The sequence below is a fragment of the Eublepharis macularius genome, chromosome 5 (assembly GCF_028583425.1).
Source record: "Eublepharis macularius isolate TG4126 chromosome 5, MPM_Emac_v1.0, whole genome shotgun sequence".
NCBI classification, from domain to species: domain Eukaryota; kingdom Metazoa; phylum Chordata; class Lepidosauria; order Squamata; family Eublepharidae; genus Eublepharis; species Eublepharis macularius.
In genome coordinates, this window is record NC_072794.1 from 78,670,805 (window position 1) to 78,694,754 (window position 23,950).

The following is a 23,950-nucleotide window of genomic DNA, read 5'->3' on the forward strand; positions in this document are numbered from 1 at the left end:
AATTGATACATCAAATGAAAGGTGTGAGAGAAGAGTGATAAGGAAGGATCCGAGCCAAACTAAACGAGACAAGTTACACAAGGCTATGCGAGTGTCTAGAATCATTTCTGTTCCTACCTGCCCATGTCCATTTTACCCCTGGTGAACACATGTCCTATAGCCCTAGTCCATTCATGCGTCGGGTAACTGATGTAGTCGTGGTTGTGAGTGTCATAATCAGCAAGTTGTCATTGCAGAGCATTGATTTTGGGCAGCTTCCGCTTCCCTCTCCCCTCTTTTTGCCCTTTGATCCAGCTTACCCTCAAACTTTTGCTTTTGTCATGTTCTAAATTCTCCCATTCTCTAGTTGATGCTGTCGCCTCCCTACTCTTCCTTCTTGCACCCTCCTCCCCCCATAACTTCTTCCTCCTCCTCTCCATGCAGCATCTGCAGTTGGGATGAGGAGGGGGAAAGAATGTGGCAACATGTTTGAGCATCTGAGCAAAAGTTCATAAACATGCTTGATACATGAACCTGAAAAGAACGGGGGGGGGGGTACTTGTTCTCCAGTTCGGCTCATCAATAAAGAGCAAATTGGGTAAAATTTAGCCATTATTTCCAATGGGAAATGTGGTTTGGAGCTTTCTGGGCATTTTAGGACCAAATTTTACCAAATTTGCTGGGGACCTACTTCTAGCTGTTCTCTAAAGACTTTCCAAGTTTCATGAAGTTTGGACTTTGGGAGGCCATTTTATGGGCCCGAGATAAGGGGCCCCTAGCCACCTTCAATTGCCATTATTCCCTGCGGGGAAAACTAGAGAAGCTATCTCAGGGGCTGGGGTGGCATTTTGCACGCAAATCCTCCAAATTTGCAGGATACCTACTCCTTACTGTCCTCTAAAGACTCCCCAAGTTTCAGGGAGATTGAACCCTGGGAAAGGCATGATTGATGGGTTTCCCCAGTTGCTGTCATTTTCTCTCCACAATATTACAAAACGGGGTGTCTGATGGCACCTACTTTGGGAAGCTCTAAAATGACCTCCCCAAGGTCTAAAATCCTCCATATTTGCAAGAGACCTACTCCTCACTGTCCTCTAAAGACCTCCCAAGTTTCCCGGAGATTGAACCCCGGGAAAGACATGATCAATGGGTTTCCCCAGTTGCTGTCATGTTCTCTTTTACAATAGTAAAAAATGGGGTGGCTGATGGCACCTTCTTTGGGGGGGGGGCTAAAATGGCTCCCCAAGGTCCAATGTCCCTGAAATTTGGTTTGTCTTTAGAGGACAGTTAGAAGTATGTCCCTTGAAAATTTTGTAGATTTATTTTGCAAAATGCCACTCCCTTCCTCTGAAGAGCCTCCATAGTTTTCCCTATAGATAATAATGGAGATCAGAGGTGGCTTTTTCCTGATACGTCCAATTGAGTAAACAAGTCTCCCTCTCAGAAAAGCTGCAGAGGAAGGCTTGAGCATGCGTGAAAAGAAGGTGCATCATAGGATACCATCTCTCGTCTGGGAGGAATGGGGAAGAAATACGTGCCAATCCGAGCACAGGATCAAGTGCAGTGTGGATGCAGTATGCGAGTGAACAGGAAAGCAATAAGGAAACACATGTAAGTGCATTTTCGCATCATATGCATGTAATTCATCTCATGTAGTTTTGCTTTCAGATTTCTAGGTAAGAAAAAACTGCTGATTCAGCACCGGAGGTTTCTCAAACCTACACAAGACTTTTAGACACATTGGTCAGCTAGTACTTGCATGAAGAAGTTCTACAATTCATATGGTGTCCCATTGAAGTGGGCAGTGGTGTGTCTACTTCTAAAGAAACCTATTCTGGACACTGAGAAATTGAATAACTACAATCCAGTTTTAGAATTCTTGTTCCATTCTTGAACAAGATGACTGAACGAGTGGAGACTGAGCAACTTCAGAGATTCCTGAATGAAGCAGATGGTTTGGATCCATTTCAATCTGGTTTCAGGCCTAGCTATGGGATTGAAATGGCCTTGGTTGCCTTGGTCGATGGCATGTGCCAGGAGATGGATAGGGGAGTGTGACTGTTAAATTTCCTGGATCTCTTAGCAGCTCTTGATCCCATTGATCATGTTGTCTTTCTGGAATTTTAGGTTCAGTTCATCTTTCATCCCAAAACTGCCTTTGCCACAGTGACTTTCGACAATGGCCATGCTTCAGGCAGTGTATGAACCTTTTTCTCTTTTCCTCTCCTGCCCAAGCTGTACTTGTTCTTAGCCCATTTCCTTCCAGGTCTCTTGATGTCTTTCCTTCTCTTTCTCCTCCACTTTCTAGAACCTCTGCTCCAGACACCCCCTCCCTCTGCCAGCGATGCACTTCCCCTCCTGTGCTCCTGACCAGGTTTATGGTACAGCAGTATACAATGGGTTGATTTATACAGCCTATTTCATCTCATTGGAGAGAGGAACTTTGCCAGAGATGGGGAAGGACTTTTTCTACTTCTCCCTCCCACTGCACACTATGCATGTGCCAAATGCTATTCCTTGGGATTTCCTGAACCTCAGGTATTTGGGAGTGAGATAACAGAATGAGGAATGGAATTTCACTCACTGTTTTGGTCCACTGAAAATAAGTGAAAATGTCCTAGCAGTAAGACCAGCACAAGATAGCAACATCTCTCTTCCTCATTCTCATTGTTCTTCATTTTGTATATAGAACAAGCTTTTAGTCAGTAGAGCTGATCAAAATATTGGAATTTTCCACATGGGTGGAACCTATCAGTTCTGGCCCCATACTGCTTTGATTTATCCCATGATTTCCGCACACATTTTTTTTGCCTTTAATTTTCTCTTCAGGGGTTTTCCTGTTTTCTCCCATTTTTTGAGACTACTTTTACCCAAGTCTTTTTCTGGAAGCTGATTTTGAGTAAAAATTTTCCCTTGTGCATACAGTTACAGTGGTAGGTTTATATAATGCTACAAAAATGATGATTTTTAAAACACATTGCAAAAGCCCTGGGGTGGGGTGGCCACTTCTCACACCAGTACAAGAAGCACGTTTGAAAAGCACGTTGCTGCTGCTGCTCCAGGTTCCATCCCAAAGAGGTCAGTTTGCCCTGCCGGTGCCATCTCCACCTCCAGGCTGTGGGTCAGCAGAGTCAAGAGTCTCCATTTTGGATTGTGGTGGTGATGGTGGGGGGACTTAGATATGAGTGGTGAAGCTATTCCTCCTTTAGGCTTTCCAATGCAAAGAATTCCTTATGAGTTCATTTTGCTCTTTAAAAAAACCAGCCCTTATAGTGGTATAATATTATAAGCATGCACAAAAAACAAAGGGAAGGGGTGGTATGACATCACCGATGACGCCTCTGATGATGACAGCACTCTCAATTGAAAATCCTGATTTTTTAAGCCATGTGTAGGACAAAATAAATTGACTCCACACCTGTAAAAATGCAAAAGGAGGGCAGACATGCAGAAGAATTGTGCCAGACCAATTCCAGTAATTGGGGATCATCTGCTAATAAAAACAGGAATAAGTCAAGTGTGTGGGAAAGCCCTTGTTTCAGGAGATATGCACATTCAGTCCTTTCACTCAGTAAGATCAAGTTTCTTTATTTAACTTCATTTACCTTTCAGTATGCCAGTTCATATGTTGATAATTTTTCCTATGTCACCAGGAGCAGCACATAAGCAAGCAATTTTTCATCTGGTAGGATGGGAGGGAAAAGAAAAACTCGGCTGGTTGGGTGAAAATTTTGAGATTTTTTTGTTTTTGAAAAAGAAAGCTTTCAGGGGATGTTGAGAGAAGAGAACTGCAACGACAGAGGCTAGAACGGCTAAGAAAGGAAAATAATGAAATATGGCCTGAAATAGAAATCTGGAAATTTTCAATTATTGTCTGTTATATTGATTCAACATCATAGGGTAAAATTTAGAATAAGGAAGATGCATTTTGCACATTTTATTTTCCTTTCCTAAGCAGTTATTTTGCTCAACTGTATGTTTTCCCTTTTTGTAATTGGTGATTATTTATACAAGTAATGTCTCTCTCTCTCTGAAATAGATGTTCATGTTGGAAAACTGCAGAGACTTGAATTGAGGTGGGAATATATTCCTCCTGCTATTTCTCTTTCCCACTGTATCTTCAGAATTGGTGGTGGTCTGTTTTAACCCAAATAAACACTTAACTTGGCTCATGCTCACCCAGATACAAAGAGAGGGCAGGGAGATGTCTTCCTGGAACAGAATTTGAGTAATTCCATTGTAAATTATTATTAATAATAATTATTAATAATACTAACATAATAGCATTCGATTTCTATACCACCCTTCAGGACAACTTAACACCCACTCAGAGCAGTTTACAAAGTATGTTATTGTTATCCCCACAACAATCACCCTGTGAGGTGGGTGGCGCTGAGAGAGCTCTGGTACAGTTGTGACTGACCCAAGGTCATCCAGCTGGCTTCAAGCAAAGGAGTGGGGAATCAAACCCAGCTCTCCAGATTAGAGTCCCGCCGCTCTTAACCACTACACCAAACTGGTATAGAATCGAGATTCCAAGGTTTTGTCTATCCCATGAAGTTTAGCACTAGGAGGGATCTAAATTTGAAGATGGATATTTTAAAACACAAAATTATGTCTAGGTACAGGTTACTCAACAGATATCCTGTTGGTGGCAGTAAAACAGAAAAGGATATGTGTGTGTGGATGGGTTGGGATGGATTAAACAGTACAGGTGAATTTCTCACATACCTACTCTTCAAATATTTCATAAAAGACAATCACTTGGAGTAGAAACAGCGGGGGCCCATTTGGGGCATAACCTGTGAAGCTTAAGACTTTCTAAATGTATAACAAACATAACACCTATCTTGTGAAGTACTGGAAAAAGGAGACCTTAAGGATGTATTCCTTCTTCTGACTGACTACAGCAGTGAGTTTGCTACACAGAAGAAGCAGGAATGCAGCTGTTCATGGGAAATTTAATCCCTGACACTTTGTGCCTCATTAAGAAACCAAATTAACACCTGGTGCCTTGTAGCCTTGGACATCTGGTACAGTACCAAGATTCCAGAATCCACATCCTGCAGTTTTTTGCTCTTACATTTGTATCCTGCTTATTTTTAGGGAGCCCAGAGAAGCACATACAAAGTTCCCAATCAGCCTTCTATCTAAGCAGTAGCCTGGTATAATTTCAATGATTGAATAATTAGTGCTCCTGTATCATAATGCAGGGATAACAGCGGTATTTATATACTTTCCCCCTTCTGCTATGGATTCTCCTAACATGTTTACAAATGCTAAGCAGTTTGGTTAAAAAGTGGAATATAGAACCCCTATACTTGTGAATGTGGAAGCACAGTTACATTTGCCATGGACATAACAAACCCCAGCAGCAGGAAACAGGAAAGGCTGATGATCAGGAAGCCTGTGCAGTGTAGCTGCTAAAATACTTGTATTAGAGTGTGAAAACGGAGTTCAAATCTCCCCATAGTCACAAATCAGTCCTCCTGGATGGTGGCAACAGCCGCTGCAGCTGGGGGCCGTGCTTTGCCCCCTCCAAAAGGAGGAGGAGGCAGCAGTGGCACGTTTCTCCCCAGCTGGGGTTGCATGAGGGGCAGAGCTGGTGGCTTATTTGGCCTCTCTGCCCCTCGGCACTGCAGTGCGCCTTGTGCTCGGGCAGAGGAAGGATGCGTCTCTTGTAGAACGATGTCAGCAGCAAGTGAGGCTGTGTGCGGGAGCGTTTTCTCCCGGCAGCGAATGCAGCTGAGGCATCGGCTGTAGCACAGGGTGGTAGAGCGTTTCCCAGTGCCGTGCTTGTGCAAGTGCAGTGCCTGTCAGAGTGCCGCGGCTTGGCTGGGCCACTGGACGTGGTTGCTTTGCTTTCCTAAGCCACGTTGTACAGTGTGCCTCTCCTGTGACCATTTTATCGCCTAGCGGGCTTCAACAGCAGCGGGCCTTGTGGCAACCCCTGGCTTCCCTCCCTGACCCCAAGCAGTGTATTCTTTTGCTCGGGGGGTGTTTTTTGGGGGGTGGCTGGTGGCTATTTGCCATATTTGTACCCTTCCTCCCTTGCTCTTTAGTCTTTGGGACTGCAAGTGAGGGGCGTTTGCAGGGAGTTTTGAGCCCTACCTCCCCTTTTTAAGTTAAGTGGCTGGGCTTGGTGGTGGCCATAGGCCTTCAGGCCCTTTTTACTGAGCTTTGCCCTGGTAGCCATTTTGTTGGTCCTGGGTATACTGGAGTGATGGGCGGCCATCTTGGTGGTATGGGTGGTGGCAGCCATTTCGTACACAGTAACAGGGCACCTTGCCTTAATTCTAGCTAACTAGGTCCTAGTTTTGGGGGGTTGTAATAATATCAATTAGGGGGAGCATTTTTGCTGCATTTGCAACTTTGTCCTCTAGTGGGCCCGGGCCCAGCAGCCATTTTGAAACGGCTTGCTGTACCAGCCTTGCTTGCTCAGGTGGCTGTTTTATTGTGACCTCCCTGCACCTGGGCCCTCTAGCACGGGGTCCTTCCCTGTAGTTGGTGCCTGTTCACAGGGGTTTGATATGCCTCCTAAAAAATGCAAGGGCCCCTCAAAGGGTAAGCAGCCCGCTAAGTGGCCTGCCTCCAAGTGGCTTGTGGTAGCCCTATCTTCCTCTGATGAAGAGGAGATGGGACCCAGCTGGCAGGAATTGCTTCAGCACTTAGCAGCATTGGAGAAAGCTTGTGAGGCCCCCAGTTCTAACAAAGCAGCTAAAAGCAAGAGGCCAGTAAGGGCTGCTTTGAAGGCATCCTTTTGTAATGAAATTTTGTTACATCTTTCTGCTCTTGAGGGTTTGCCTGGCCGCAGAGGGCCACCCAGTGCGTTGATGGCCAGAATGTCAGGCAGTCAAGCTCCAGAGGCTCCATCGGGTGATGCAGGTTTGGCTGAGGGTCACGATGGAGGTTCAGTAGAACCTGAACAGGTAGTGATGGTGGTTCAGCCTCTTGAGAAGGATGGTAAGTTTGCCTGGCCTCAGAAGGGGTTTGTTTAGCCTTTGGGGGACCTGGGGTCAGGCTGCTCCCACTGTATCCCCTTGCATGCCTCAGGATTCTCATGTGCAGCCAGGCCTGCTAATCCCTTCGACTTCAACCAGTGCATGGCCACTGGTGGGTCAGTTATCCCCATTTGGTCAGTTAGCGGGTTCAGCTGACTGGCCACCTATTGCATCTCAGAATTCAGCAGATGTGGGTGGGGTGGGCCATGGGGTACCTTTTACAGTTACCCTTGGGCCAGCTATGAGTCAGTTCTGCTTAGGGCCCTGCCTTTTGGGGACACAGCTATGCCCCTGGGGGACCATCTGACCCCTGCCACTAGAGAGATCCTTAAGGGCAAATATGTAGATGTCTTTACCTTTCTCTTCAGGGAACTGGAAAAGAAGGATAAAGAGGCTCTTGAGGACCGTGACAAAGAATGGCTTAAGCACCGCAAGGTGGACAGGACCTGGGTAAATTGGGTGCCTGGGTTTCTTATCTATGCAGGAGTCATAGCTCGTGCCCAGCCTTGGAGGACAGCCCCTCCTGTTCTAGTATGTGGATATTATATACAGGGGGTGTTCAGACTTCACTGGTGCAGCCAGGCTGCAATATGACGAGGAATTCCGAATGCATGCAGCCCTTAACCCTGCTTTGGGACCAAGTTCACCAGCAGCTTTGGCTGCAGGTGATGTTCCCTGCCAGGTCCAATGTAGGTGACCGCTCAGACAGTGGCCACTTGGTTCAATGGTCCTCCACACCATCTGGCATTCACCCTCCTGGGGAACAAGCTGGAGTGGCATGTATGCTTTGCTGGGAGTTTGCATCCCAGGGGTTTGCTCTAGGGAGCCCTGCAAGTTCCATCATGCATGCCCAGTTTGTGCGCATTCCCATGCCTTTACAGCATGTAAGCGTGCAGGGCAAGGCAAAAAGCATGGGTCTGATGCAGGGCCGGATCTACAATTCCTGGAGCCCGGGACAACCCAAGTCTGGCTGCACGCGCGCTCCCGGCGCTGCGTGATGACGTTTGTGACATCATCACACAGGATGGGCATGCCACCAGTGGAGTGGTGGCAGCGCCGGCAGGTGGGACACCACTGGCAGCACTCACCTGCCCCGCTGAGGGGTTGGCCAGCTTGCCACACACTCCCTGTCCTGCGGGGAAGGCGAATGGTGCAGGCGGCCTCCCAGCCCTCCATGCCACTTGCTTTCCCAGCAGGACCGGGAGCGCGTGGAAAGCTGGCCGCCCCCTCAGCCGGGCAGGCGAATGGTACGGAAGGCTGGGAGGCCGCCCGTGCTGTTCGCCTGCCCCGCAGGACAGGGAGCACACGGCAAGCTGGCTGCCCCCTCAGCGGGGCAGGTGAGTGGCGTGGGCAGCCTCCAGCTCTCCATGCCATTCACCTGCCCGGCTGAGGGGGTGGCCAGCTTTCCACGTTCTCCCTGTTCTGCAGGGCAAGCGAATGGTGCAGGTGGCCGCTCAGCTGCCCGTGCTGCCACCGGCACGGTCCCAGTGGCTGGCAGCTGTGCCCGGCGCCCCCTCTTTGGCGGCGCCGTGGGCAGACTACCCCCATCCCCCCTCGATCCGGCCCTGGCTGGATGGTTCCAGATTTTCCCAGCAACAGGCAGGCAAGGGGCCTTCATCTCAATGAACGAGTGGTCAGGTTCGTTCTGTTGTGGCCTTGTTTTTTTACAGCTGTTAATGGTTGTGTTTTTCTTTTTACTAGGTTCAGTTGTTTGGGGGCCGGAGATGACTATGTTGATAAGTTGCTGTTCGCTGAATGTTTGAGTGTTATTGTTGCAGGTCCAGTGCCCAGGCCTTCTTCGCAGTTGCAGGACCTGGGGTGTATGTTCCAAGGCTTCCCTGCCAGGTGGGTGCAGGAAGCTTGGAGATTGTTTTGTTTTGGGCCCTCGGCCTCTGCCATGTGTGCACTGGAATCCAAGGCTTCCCTGCCGGGTGTGTGCACAAAGCTTTTATCATTTTGTGTGCAAGATTCCCTGCCTGGAGTGTGAGTTCTGTTTTGTTTTGGGGCCCAAGGCTACCTCGCTGGGTGTGTGCAAGAAGCTTGGGCCCCGGGTAGCGTTTAGTCCAAGACTCCCTGTCTGTGGTATGTTGGAAGGGTTAGGTACTGGCACCCCATCGGCAAATCGAGGCTGCATTTGCTTACCTCTATAGAGGGGATGGTGGAACAACTATTCGTTGGCTGCACGGCAAGGGATTTACGCCACTTGTGAGACACAAAGGACTAAGCAGAGGCTTGGTCTTAGCAGTGGCAGGTTAGGTTGGGAAAAATGAGCGGCTGGTGACCACCCTTGGCACATCCCCATTGGTGGGGAATTGGGGTCTGTCAGGATCAGCTGGCTGCTGTATGGCCCAGCTGCGAGGTCAGATGCCCTGGTGGGGAACCCCTGGACAAGCTGGTCCTTCCCGGCAGCTTTATGGCCAAGTGGGGGAGCTTTAAGGGGGTGAACCACTTTGCCAGGCCGGCCAGGTCACAGCTATCGATTGATGGCTCACCCCCGGGGCAGTTAGTGGATCACCCGAACAGGTCGGGGTGGAGGTCCTGGAGCGATCCCAGGGCCCGACCAGTACCACTAGCTAGGCCCTTGCCGAGTTGACTATTATGTTGTGATAATTTTAATAAAGTGGCCCTTTAACTCCCAATACTTGTGTCTGTCTCTTCATTCCAAATGGGGGGGGGGAATCGGCCCTCCTGGCTGGCAGCAACAGCCACTGTGGCTGGGGGCCATACTTTGCCCCCTCCAGAAGGAGAAGGAGGCAGCAGTGGCGTGTTTCTCCCCGGCCAGGGTTGCACAAGGGGCAGAGCTAGTGGCTTATTTGGCCGCTCTGCCCCTTGGCGCTGCAGTGTGCCTTGTGCTCGGCCCACCCACCTCTCCCTATTTCAGTGCAGGATTAGCTGGTCATAATTTTTCAAGACCAGGTAGGAATTTTTTCTCCTTCACCTCGACTGGCAATTTGGTGGTGGTGGTGGTGGGGGGGTTCTCCTACCTTGCACTGTCAGGAGGGGCGGTAATTGGCTTTGGTAGGTTGAGTTTATGCCCCATGGCAGGTTAGGTTGGGAAAAATGAGTGGGCCAGGGTGGAGGTCCTGGAGCAACCCCACGGCCTGACCTGTATTGCTAGCTAGGCCCTTGCCATGTTGACTATTATGTTGTGATAGTTTTAATAAAGCTGCCCTTTAACTCCAATACTTGTGTCTGCCTCTTCATTCCAATTGTGGGGGGGGGGGCAAAGCCCTTGGATAACCTTGGTAAAGTTACAGGGTTGGATCCAAACTAAAGTTTCTGTTCATGCAAGGCACTTCTGTCAGTGGAGCAAAAAGTTCCTACCTTGCTACAGACCACTGATCTCCCTGAAATGTTGCTCCTGAGGGACAGGGACCCTTAGGAATGGCATGAGAGGCAAACTGGGGGTTTGCAGCAGAAAGGCAGAATTGGTTTAAATCACCCCACCCCTTCCATGAGTGGAAAATCTAGTTTGGATCCAACCCATTATTTCTTAGCCTAACCCATCTCACAGGAATGTTGTGAGGATAAAGAAGGAAGAAAGCAAAAGTTCTTTGGAAGCAAGGGATAAAAATTTAATTATTATAACAGGGATTAGCTTAATATGAATGAATTCTCTGTGAAGCAATAAAAATATAGTTTTTGTGCTAAGTAAGTCAAAAGGAAGCTTGCTTTGTAGTTATCACGCAGCCTCATCTGAGTGTGCCTTCAGAGCACAATTTGAGTTATGATTACATAAATCTCCATTTCAAATTTATTACCATAATTTATCAGCTCATGTTGCTGAATGGCCAAGTAGTTAATTTTAAAATGAAGTGGTGCTATTTTCATTAATACCCTTGTGCTAACTACCTATCAAAACACTCAGAGGCAATTAATACCATGTTGCTGAAGTACTGAACCAATAAATATCTCCAGTACTGGCTTGTCTTTGGCAGATAAAAGATATTAGACTAACCCACTCCCTTAATAATACTTTCCCTTTCTTCCCATATCACCCGTAACATCTATATATTTTAAGGAAGGGATTGAATAGCTCAATAAACCTATAACAGGAGTTTAAAAGGCTGGTTTTTTAAAAATGACATCCAAGTGATCTCTTTAGGATTTCACTGCAATATCAATACACTTGAAAGTTGATGGAAAATTCTGGGAATTATATATCATTAGCACAAAAGTTGTTTTGCTTAGGTAAGGTACTCTACCTTGTTTAAATAGTACAGTAGACAATGTGCTGCTGTACATTTTGCCATCTGCTAAGCATTAAAAAACAGGGAAAGAGAAATTTTTAAGTAAAAAATTTGTCTCATTTGCACATTGTGAGCTGTCTCCTTTTCTTTTACTTCCTCTCTCCCCAGTATGTTCTTTGGCCACAAATTTATAAGGACAACTATTTTAGGGACCATTTCTTCCAGCTCAGTAAGACGTGGCTGGGGCTTCTGTTTCCTTTACTATTGCAGGTATTTGAGACTGAATGTGGCCAGAAGCACGTGCCTTTTGTATGAACCAAGTGGTCTTGGCACATAGCTCACAGCCTGATGCCCAATGGATCCATGTCTGAGCTATGTTTTGGGACAGAGGGGACTCCTTGAATTAGAGAAAGTCTTCAAGCCTTGCTGAACAGAGTGGAAGGATTCCTGACACTATATATTTTTTTCTGGACGTATGGAGTGGAATGCAGCTACCTGACAGGGCAGAAGTGAAAACATGCAGTTTTTTGTGATTACCAGCCAGGCTATTATAGTGCCAAATGCTGAGGAAGTCTTTTGTTTTATTGAATCTGAACATGACAATTTTGGTTGGCTGTAGTTGTGGAGACTTGCTCTTGGCTGCAAATAGAATTGACTTTCCACATTCTATAACCAAAAGTGTTAAAAAATAGGAGTCAAATCATTGCTTCCTTATTGTATCTGTATTACAGAAAACATGAGCATTCCCTGTGTTGGAAAAAGTGACTTTTATTTCACTGGTATTTTTATGTTGTCCAGCAGTGACTGGCCATTGTCTAATGTGAAGAGCATAAAACGAAATCAGGACATTCCAATCAAATTGTGCTAATCATAGAACCAGGAAGGATGGTAATAACAAAATAATATTAATATTATTAATAATATTGGTCAAATCAGATAGTCAATAGACATTTGATTGTCGTGTCCTGTTTTGTGTGTCATTCTATACCCAAGTAACCAGGTGTTGTGTTCAAAGGAGATCATACAAATTGGGCAGGTTTGAGAGGTCTACATGATTTATTTAAATTTTAATACATTTGTTCTAGCAGAATTTTTATTCTGTGTGTAGTGAGAGTTAAGGAAATATATTGTTTAGAAAATAGTGGGACAAAAGTTATTGCAAGGCACAAACTGAATCCAGCCTAGTGAAATCTTTTCTTAGAATACAATGGCAATTTGGTACTTTAAAATGTAACATGCAATACTATATATAATGCAATTGCTCTATTATATTTAACATACTCTCTCTCTTAATGAACTTTATACTTTGTTCAGTGTAATTCACTAAAACTAAGGGAACATCTATATATTTCTACATATATAAAATTATAAGCTTTCTATGTCCTGCTTCTAATTCAAGAATCTGAGTAAACACAGAAGTACTATTCTGATATGAATTGGCTTCAAGATTGTGACTCTAATGTAGTGGTCCTTTTTATTTTTCTCAAGAGTAGTAGGGATACGCCGTCTGAAATTTTATAATCCACCCTGAACATCATTGTCAAATGTCAGAAATGTGCTAAATCCAGACAAAATAATTCCCAGCATTAATGGATGAGCAGAAGCCTTCCACCCATGGTTATTCTGGTACCTAGCTGTCTGTCTCTGAGCAGTGGAAAGCAAAAAGGTTGAGGCTCCAAAGAGTGACTCAGCATCACCATGATTGCGCCATGTTAGCTGCTTTAGAAAGAAATGGATCTATATGCTAACATTTACTTTTTCTGAGGTATTTTATGAGCTGTGCAGAGGAGAAAGGCTTTGCTTCTTCTGTTACAAAGCAGGCTGGTGGGAGGATACAAAGGCATGAGAAAATCATCCCACATACCCAGCAGGGGCAAAGAGAAATGCTGTGATTATGTTTGCTGGATGACAGAAAGGATAAATGGAATATACACACACAAACATGTGACAGGTTGGCAGCCACAGTCAGTCTACCTGTCCTGTTGAGAAGGGAGGATAAAGGCAGACCCTTGTGTCCCCGCCCTGCTCCAGTCCATCTACCCTGCAAATTTATTGGTAGCAACAGTGGCATCGATTCTAGGAACTGATGAAAAAGCATACGCGCACTCTCCATGCCCACTTGATAAGTGAGCATTTTAATTTTAATTCCTAACAGAATGCTTTCCTCATATCTGTCTATAAACTGTGAAAGAGAATCTATCATGTGACGGACACATGCCCTAAAAATGTCCTTTCAGTCAGTGAGTGGGATGGAATTATGCCTGAGAAACGGTTTTTCCATTGAAACCATAAGCAGATGGATTTTCTTATATGATTAATTTTAATCCTGATACTAAAGAATTCACCTCTCAGATTCTAGCCTTTTTAAAAAACAAACCCAAATAGCAATTCCATACAGCACAAGCAAATTTTAAATGCCCTTTTAGTTTAAAAGGTTACCTATGATGTCATGTGACAGTCATCCTAGTCAGGAACTTCAAATCTCCACTGTGCTTGAGTTCCTTTAAAAGAATTGCTCAGTAGAGGCCTATAGTTATTAGTTTACCTCCAGCAGATTTGTGCAAGACTATCCATTTCTACAGAAAACAAGTGCCTGTAAAGCATCACAGAAAACACACATACAAGACAATAATTTCTACCTATTTGTGAGTCTGATTTAACTGTATTCCTCTGGATAATATTTCCTTAACAGGAGGAACCTTTTGCCTTCCATATTCACTTAGGGTAGCCACAAAAGAAGAGCCGTCTATAGCTTTAAGGGCTTTGGAACACTGAAGTGGTAATACTTGATAAGTCCATTCACCTGCCCTCTCAGGCCAGCTGTAAAAAGGAATTTCAAAGATGTATTCCACAGCGAAAAGGGAGAGAAATGTGCATTAATGGTTCACATACTTGGATGACTACTAGCATTGGCACTACTTCCTGTTCAGCTGCTCCTGAGGCCTTAATGTTGTAGGCAAGATCTTGGCATGTGGGCCAGACAATTCTTCTCTAGCTGAAGATTCAGATAAAAGAACAGAAGATGTTCCATGGAATGTTTTGAAGATATACCTTGAAGCCAAGACTATTTGAATTGTTTGTTATATCTGCTTGTGAAGCCAGAACAAAGACCCTGCAATATTCTCATAACATTCTGTTTCACTGTTCATTCCCAAACCATGTTCTCTTGCTACAACAAATTTCAGAGATAAGTTAAGGTATCATCAGGCCCATTTTCATAAACATTCAAAGATACTTACATACACTAAGGTAAAGAACAACAAAACGTGTTAGCATTAGCAATTTTTTATTTTCCTTTTTTGTTGCATAGGAAATGCAGTACTTGCTTCCAGTAATCGTATTGTAATGTGAGAGGGTGGTAGCACTAATGGTTGGATACAAGAGTTAAACTAATCCACACCAGCTCAAAAAACCTGCAGAGATTTAGTTGAAAAAAATGGATGCCCACAGTGATTCTCAACCAATTGCAAATTTTCACAGAACACAGTAAAACGAAAATGATGACTATGAGAGTCATTACAAAGATTCTAGAGGCACAAGGGGCCCGATTCATAAAGAAAGGTAGAGACACAGGGTTATTAACACAGGGTTCAGTGATTTTTCAGCAGATTTTTCACGTCCATTGGAAGTGCATTGCAACACCAAATTGAAAATTAAAATCAAAGTACATGACTGCTAGAAATGAGCATGTGAGCTGGTGAATGCCTAATTGTGCAAACAAGCCAACAGCAGGTGCATCATGGGTATTTCTTATTAGCTGAGTGTTCCTACTAACATATTTTGCAGATCTGCAAAATAACTGCAAAACTACAATTTCCTGCCTTCCTACAGCAGCAACCAAAGAGAAGGTCTAAATGGGATCCTATTTACCCAGCCACATTGCTTTATTCAATGTGTGCTCTCTAAGACTACATTAAGATCAGTTTTCTGGATTGCTAAACCTTTTCAACTTTTGCATACATGCTAGTCCTGTCCTTGGGATTATGACTATTTCAGATTTCATTTCTAGCTTGAAAAAAAACCACTGATTTGAGGGATGGCTATATAGAAATGCCTAGTGAAATCTTTAATTGCAAGTGCTCTTTGCTCAAGGAAAGATCCTGAAAGGAAGTTTGAAATGATATGAAAATCTCCAGATTTTGGTATGATCAAGGGAATTATAATTTGCTCAACAGCACAGTAAAATGTCTCATCTGTGAAAAGGCAGAATGGGGGTGAGTTCATCAAAATATTACTCCCCATTTCCTTTTTCCTTCCTCATTTCAGGTGATCTAGATATTGTAGGTATGGAACAAGTCTTGCTTTGCTTCCATGAAGTCCCTTGGTTGAAATGAAAGCAGGTGGATTCCTTATAACATTAACATGCTGAAGTGGGGGGGGGGGAGGGGGGGAGAAGAGAGCTCAAATTTGAATTTAAAAACAAACCCAAAGCCTATGTTAATGCCTAGTGACCATTCATGAATCGGGCCCAAAGTTTATACAGAGTTTTCTTATGGAGAAAATTGCAATGGTGCATGAAAATAAACAGCCACATGAGGTTGGGTTTTTAAAGGTTCTTAAAAGGTTGTTTTACTATGAGGAGGTCTGGTGTGAAAAAGGGCCAAGCATGGGTACCTGGTTTAAACACTGCCCATTAAAAACATTTTCAATGTCAGTTCAAAGTTAGAGAATTGTCCCTTAATAGAAATATGTCTTATCGTTCTTTCAGACTGAGCTCCTAGAGTTGTTATGGAAGCTTGTAAGCAAAAATACCGCCACACATGGATTTCTGATTTCAAACCTCATGCCTGCCCTCAAGATAAAGAATGCCCCCCCAACACAAGTAATACTGAATTTTAAGTAAATGTATTATCTCCAAAATACTGAAAACACCCAAAATCAAGAAAAAAACAGAATTTGTGTTCTCAGTGAAATATCTTTAAACCTATCTGACAAGAACCAAGTCAGAAAAAAGACTAACATAACTCTGAGTAATATTCATACAGCTCACTAAGCATTATGGAATAGCATGCATTAATATTGTACGGTTATTTTACATCACCTATATCAGAAGGTTCTGACAGACAGCGAAGGCTACTGGTGTAGAAAAATCTTACTTCAGAAGAGCAATATAATACAGATTTCACAGGCACTACATTTTTAATATATCAGGTATTATGCTGGTTTTCTTATATTTCTTTCTGTCCTAAAGCTGGCATTTATAATAATGACCAAAAAGGCAAAAGATTGAAGTAAACGGAAACTAGATACCAAAGTTGATATATTTCTTTCTTTCTTTTTTCAGATTTATATTAGTGCATAGTTCTCATGCAGATAAACACTGCTATGCATTTACATTGTTGGAAAGCAGAGTGAATTGAGCCCAAGTTGTCACATTTTTGTAAATCATTTTGCCAGCCTGTAATAGCACCATGTAATGGATTTGCATTAAACATTAAATTGATTTCAGAATTGGTGACACAGTATTCACTACAGTTAAGTGCTATGGAATAGCTTCAATGTTACCTGCTATATATCAAAGCAATTTTCATCCCACTGCTTTTTTATTGGAAAAAATAAAAGGAAAATGTACTCGATACTAATTAGACTATTGCACAGCCTTGGACTTGATGGTGGCATAGCCGGGTTTTACTGTCAAACAGTAATACATGCATTGACTTCAAGACAAAATTGGCTTTGTAAGTTTGATTTAATGGAAACCTTGCCTGGTAGGCAGAGTTCACTTCATGAGACCTCCCCCAATAGATCTCATGAAAGATGAGTTTTGTTTAGGTGCCATTGAAGCTCTCCTTACATTTTCACACTGGTTGTGGTTTGCAATGTTTGTTCTATGGAGGCCTTCTACCAAAGGAAAATAATAAAAAAGATATTTCTAGAGACACAATGCAAACTATAGTATTGACATTCTTTTAAAAAAATCACAAGGGAAAAACTGTTTCATGTCATGTATTTGGGTTTTTTGTCTTTTGTGTGTGTGTGTGTGTATGGTAAATGTTAACACTGTTACTACAAAGCTGCAAAGGATAAGGAACAAAAAGGAAATAGTGAAAGAAAACTAGGTAGAGGGATTTTGCATATTCCTGTGGGCTGACTGAATACTGTGGAGCTGAAAAGGTCCTATTCCTTTACTTTCTTAAGAGAAGGGGCCGAGATCACAGTACAAACAAGGTATACTCATGGCTGATTTTAGCTCATTTTTTTTAAAAAATATATAAAATACAGTGAATAAATAGTGTTACAGAGGTGTGCAGAATGACAACAGCTAATGTCCAATTTTTAAAAAGGGATAAAAGAATAAATATTTAATAGTAAAGTCAATTTATGGAGACATACTGTCATTTTTATTGTGGATGAGGTGGAAGAAGGAGGCAAAAGTTGGTGTTTGTGCGTCTGGTGATTTTCAGAGAAAGGATCACAAAGAAGTTTTTTTCCCACAAAGAATAAAAAGCAGTTTCAAAATGGGCAACACAAATGTGAATCTGATTCTGAAGTGTGACCCAAAGCTTATTTTTCTATTGTAGATTGCACACCCCATGCAGCTGTTTCCCTTAAGATCTCCGTTCTCTGTTCTACTTTGAGGAATAAAACACTGTTTGTTCTCCACACCTGAACAGATCTGAACTGCTGTGTTTCTGCATGATAGTAAGAGGAACCAAAATTTTATTTAGTGTCTTTAATACTTTACAATCCCAGTTGGTAAACACCCTTGACCGCCTACCTAATGTTTAAAGCCTTGAAAACAATTTGTTTTATGCAATTCCGATCAGAATTCCTAACTGAACCATCTTCAAACTTAATACGATAAAACACCTTCAAAAATACAGCATATCTGTAATGTCCATTTACAATGGTTCTTCAGTAGCCTATACTTCTCAAGCATAGGAATATGCTATACTATTGAGAAAAGAAAAAAATAACTGTATTTAAATACATACAAAAAGGAAACAGGAAAGTTTTTAACTTAAATCCAGTTCCCAAAGGGAAAAAAAGCAATTCTATGAATGCTGCCTTTATAACGAACAATCAGAAATTCCACTAAGCTAATTTGACAGAAATCTTTCCTCATTTAAACAACATTACAAAAGTCCTGCATTATAAAATAGGGTAGAATAAATCAGTGTAATCAATAAAACTATACAACATACAAATTACATCGCTTCTGAGTGGGCAGCTTTGATTCTGTCTCTTTGCGGCCATGGCTACGACATGCTCACTAAAAACAACTAACTGCCCAAACTATTGCTTAGTTTGTTTTTTTAAAAAAGGGTGCAATTTTGTTGTATATACAACCAATTTACTGGTAATACCTTGGCTTATAGCAAGGTTCTGACAAAATGTTTGTCTAGGCTTTTTTCCCTTCACTGTGAAGCACTGAAAGCTGCTAATTTTTTTATTTTTTATTTTTTAGTGCACATATGTCTTAATAAAGTAATGCCCTGCTAAGTGCTATAGGGAAGGCAAAGGATGCTGGCTAGTGGATGTGATACCATAATACTAACAATCACACAATACAACAGAGCAAATGACTACTCAACCACTTATCTGACATATATGAAAATCCAAAACATTTTTCCTTAAATAGAGTATAACCAGTAAACAATTTTTAGAACTTGGAAGTTTTAAAAACGTGCATATAAAAATGGGCATTATATACTTTTATTGAATGTGGATTGATTGCAATCTGCTAATAAAAATGGGTGTGGGAGCTGAAGAAAAAGGGAGGGTTTTTTTTAAGGCTTGCTTGTGAAAGGAACAGTTGTAAAACAAAACTTGCTTGAAGCAGGGTTCAGCTTAGTGCTTCACAGTTTGACTGCTTCTCTAAGAAGAGCCCTTCCTGCATGTGCATTCAAAAATCACCAAAAAAAAAAAAGTACAAACACCTAAAACACACTGCGTCAAGTGCAGCACTGACTTTGGTCAAATAAAAAAAAAAGTCAAAGAAAAATTAAGAATTGCTAAGCTTTTCTTCTATATGACATAAGCAGGTATTGCATATTTTCATATATCTGGGAAAAAACAAAAGGAAGACTCCAAATAAAATGTAAAATGCAGCAACATCCAAAAATACTGATAATCTAGCATCTACAGATCTCAGAATAGCACTGCCACTGACCGTACAGGACAAGAAAACACTACCCCTATCTGTGGAAACGACTAACATTCTACTGAATTCTAAGATGCTGAAACTGACAATGGCTGACATAAAAGTCACACTTACAAAAAAGTGTCTCCAAATGTTGACTAGGGAAAAAAACCCTTTCAATATAGGAACATGTGCAACAATTCCACAAATAATCGCTATCCAGGGCAAGGCACATTGATATGGAATTTTTTTTTTGTTTCGTGCAAATCAAGAAAACAAAACAAAAAAAATTAGTTTCAGGGAAAAGATGAGGAGCAAAGTGTCTTCCCAAGAAATTCAGTTTACTTGATTGTATAGGACAGTAGTAGAAACCCTTCTGAAGGGCCGAACAAACATAGTTTAAAGGCAAGTGCCTGGATTAGGGATTACAATATTGTGTCTTAATGCACTCTACTTTACCCTACATTAACTATATAAAAATTAGTTACTAACACTAGAACATGCAGAGACTTTCTCTGATTAGCTGGACTTGCCAATCAGAATGTATATATATGTATAATATAGGAAACCTTCTTAAAGTTGCATGGGAAGCAAAGGGGTGCTCCGCTGTCTGATAGAAAAAAAATTGTATTTTTCCTGGGGTTTTTTTTCTTCTTTTTTTTTTTGTACATAAGATACAGGACATTTGGGGTCTGAACTTTTATTTTTTTCAGGGTGCCCTTGCTTTGAGCTGGCGTAAGATGTAGAATCAGCATTTTGCTTTATTATTTGCCTTTACGGTCCAGAAAATAAAACCAGATCAGGGACACAAAGGTGTTTTGTTTTCTGGACAGCTCTCTATTATTACCTCAAGATTCACAATTCAATCCAGGGATAGGTATACGTAAACCCACTTATATCAATGGGATGAAGTATATCTAACTGTGTGCTGAGTTGTGGCCAAGGTATTTTGAGAAGTGATATATCCTATATTGCCGGAAACACATAAAGTTTGTTAGAATTGGCATAATCTATTATAGTGACTTTTAGCTTATAAAATTAACAGGTATTATGATTTAATTTTAATTATGTGCTTTGATAACAGAAAATGATTAATTAGCATTTAATGTAGATAACATATTGTGATAAAAGCACCATTAATTTTTGTATTTTTTAAAATTTCCTTCAGTTTTAAAGGGATACAAGTTTAACAATAAAAAACATAAAAAGCAAAAATAGCTCCCCCTTTTTTCTTGCAAGGCTGTTTTTTACCCCGATAATTTAGAGTCCTGGGGTGGTAGGACTTGGAAAACAAAAATAGAATTTTCAACAATCTCTATCTTACAAAGATATTTAGCTATCCAATGAAATTGCACTTTTCTCAATTCAAAATTCGATTGTTTTGATTGATTCCTGTCAGTTTCTTTCAAAACAGACCAACTTCCCCATTTCCGTGTGAATTTTATGTAATTGTTGAAAATCATCTAAAGTATTATGTAAGTGCAGCATTTTAAACCTTTTTCTTTTTTTCTGAACAGCAGTACATTGAGGTTGTATATTTCTCTGCAACTTGAGTAAAAATCAACCTGTTGATAATGCTCTTATGATTCATGTTACATATCTAACTGCTGACTGTAAAATTTTAAAAAATCCTGATATGATACGGAAAAACATGTCTCATGTCTGTCCTGTAAACTCTATGTCGCAGAATTTAGCTACTACAAAACTTATCACTTAAGTCTGTTTGTCATGATCTCGCAAGAAGTTTCACACCGGTATGGGAAATAAATCAATGAAAATACTGTAAAACAACCAAGCGACATATGGAAAGTGTTATAACAGCAAGTCAGTAAGCAGCCAGCAGGCTAGCTCTACTACCTGATGTCCCTAATGCTTACACTACCAATTGAAACACTTCAAAAATTATGAAGCCCAAACATTTCCAGCACCATATGAGAAATTACATCAGTCACTAAGGTGTTTTTTTTTAAAAAAATCCCCTACTCCCCCCCATGTTACGGCCTTTGTCAATCAACCATAACTTTGCCATTTCTGAGTGTGATCAGTTTGCTGTTGATATCTGTTCTTCTCCCCTTCCATAGATGTGAAGTAACTGCGCTGTGTTGCTGCTGCTTCCTTGTTATAGAGTCGGGAAGGGGTCAGGTGGTCTGTCTGGTGGATGGTGGGAAGCTATGAGTTTTATCCCAGGTACCAGGACTGCATGAAGGAAATAAAAAAAAGGGAATTTTTATTATGTATGGTCATTATCACAGAAATCCTCATTTGGTTATTTAGACTATTTGTATGCTGCCTCCCCATTCAATGATGTTAGAGAAGCCTAAAAGCATAACATTGACAGAAAAAATCAAACTGCAATCAATATCAACTTAAAACAAAATAACGAGTAAAATATCAGTATACCAAAACCAGCAGAACAACTGAAAACAGACTGAAGCACAACAGGCAGAATCATAAAATGCTAACAAACAAGAATAAGCAGGCATTTCAGTAAGGTGAAGACTTGTAAGAAATAACTCTACAAACAGGCTCAGATTTATTTTACTGTTTCTTGTGTTGATATGGTTCCCTCTTTACCTAACATAAAATGACACAGGAAATTTACAAATCATTGCATAACATGACAGATAATTTTTGCATGTACTCTCATAAAAATTGCATTGCCCTTTAATTGTTACTTTAAAATATCAAAGTTCAATTCACAAAGAGTCTTAATGAATGCTTCCATAAAATAAACATAAATAGAACGAAAACAGGTTCCTGTTAAGGGAAACAGAGATTTTCCCCATCCATCTTCAAACTGCATATGAAACAAGGAAGCCTCAGGACAGGCTATGAGAAAAAGGATAAAGCAGCAAAGAATTCAGAAGTTGCTTGTAATGTTAGAGAAAATTTGGCAAATTGTTCAACATTCTGCAAATCCATTAAAACATTAAGATTCAGTCATGTCAAGAAGACTATGGCTTAAAGCTAATTTACCTACAATTTTTTCTGCAACTAATCCATTCACTGGATTCCATGCATATCTTGAGCACTGTCATATTTTCTTACGAACTTTATCAAGACTTGGAAGGTAAAGCACCTTTTGCTTTCCCACAGAAGAATATATACAAAATAAGTACTTTCTATAACTATAGAATACAGAGTCTGCAAAAATGGCAGATAATTAGTTGGTCAGAATGTTGAAACTGCCACATTGGGGTTGCCTAAAACAGACACTGTGGAGTGACTACACCAGGGTGTGGTTATAGCATGTAAACTGGCTTTTTCACCTGGACAAATCACATGGAAAGTTCTTCTATTATTGCCAGCTTCTGTCAGGATCAGAGTACTCGAGCCTTACAATATGAATCGGTTGGGTTCAGTGAAAATGTTAATTTTTATTTCTGGTCAAGACTCTTGTCTGGGAAGGAAGGAAGGAAGGATGGCGAAGCCTACCAAAAAGCTTTCTTCTATGAAATTAAAATGGAACAAATGTTGGCACTCCATAAAATGCTGTGCAATGGGCATAGTTGTCAATTAAGACAGCCTGGAATGAATCACTCAAAAGTGAAGTTTTTTTCTTTCTCTTCTTTAGATTTAGGCCAACTGGTTTCAATAAATTGTTCCTGAGAAGCCACTGAATCTACAAATGTGTGAGAAGAATAAAGGTGCAACAAAAAGTCTAATTTTCAACTCTGATTTTGCAAATGACTTTAGTTTGCAGATAGCTACTTTCAAATGAACAAGTGAATACAATGCCAAATGTTATAATGAGTCAAATTATATACAAAGACAAGTTGTGCTGCATGTCCTGGCCAACCATTGTATCTTATTTAAGTAAAATGACTCGAACCTCATCCTTCCCGCCTGAAAACTGCCAAAAATTCTTACGAACGGAAACAAATGCGATTATGTGGAACTTCTCTGTAGCTTCTGCTTTCGTGCGTCTAGTGGAATCTAGCACGGATGTGGAGATGTTCAACTTGAGATGATTCATACAGGAAGCCCCCGCAGAATGCTATGCCTTACTGTATGGAAACCTGCTATGCAGAAGCATTTTGCAGCTTCTTACATATTGAAGGGTGGCTAACTAACCTTTTGAGTGAGCATTTTACTTGTTATGATTATTTATCATAGACCCATCCTGAGTGGTACAGATACTGTTTCCCTCTTTTATACATATAACATAAAACTGGTTGAACTGTAAGTGACCCAAGGCATGTGTGCTTCAGGGCTGAGCAGGGATTTGAACTCAGGTATTCCTGGTACAAGTCTAACAAGCTATACATTATGCCATACCATTTTTGCAGTTATCCAATGTTAATCGTTTTTACCAAGGCATGATATTACAAAACCCATTTTTCTTTCTTTAAATGATGGCACATTAACAACACTGCATTTATTCCACTGGAGTTTACACCTGCTTATAGTGACCAAAACAGATCTCCTGTAAATACAAATGACAGAGACTAGTGCTATTACAGTCACGATCATTTCCCAGACAAAACAAGCTTGCACCAGTGCACCTGGAATTATTAATATTTAAATTGCTTATTATAAAGTAAAGCAAAAACCCTGCTGGCTTCAAGATTACATGATTTTGGCTTTGGCAGTATGTCACGGAGACTGGTTAAATAAATACCGGTAAAAATAAGTTGGCAGCAGAAACACTGACTGTTTGGTTGCCTAGTTTCCTTTTCATCCCACTGTCTAATTCT

At 41.5% G+C, this 23,950-nt stretch overlaps 1 protein-coding gene across 2 annotated transcripts in view; it reads right to left on the reverse strand.

The window, feature by feature from the left end:
• Window positions 1–14,439: 14,439 nt before the first annotated feature.
• The window catches only part of NFIA (nuclear factor I A), a 448,502-nt gene continuing 438,991 nt past the window's right edge, over window positions 14,440–23,950 (reverse strand). For both annotated transcript variants that reach the window (XM_054981696.1, XM_054981695.1), the window contains one exon: window positions 14,440–21,449. In XM_054981696.1, coding sequence (XP_054837671.1) covers window positions 21,373–21,449 — 77 coding nt within the window. In that variant the 3' untranslated portion in view covers window positions 14,440–21,372. The remainder of the gene's footprint in view (window positions 21,450–23,950) is intronic.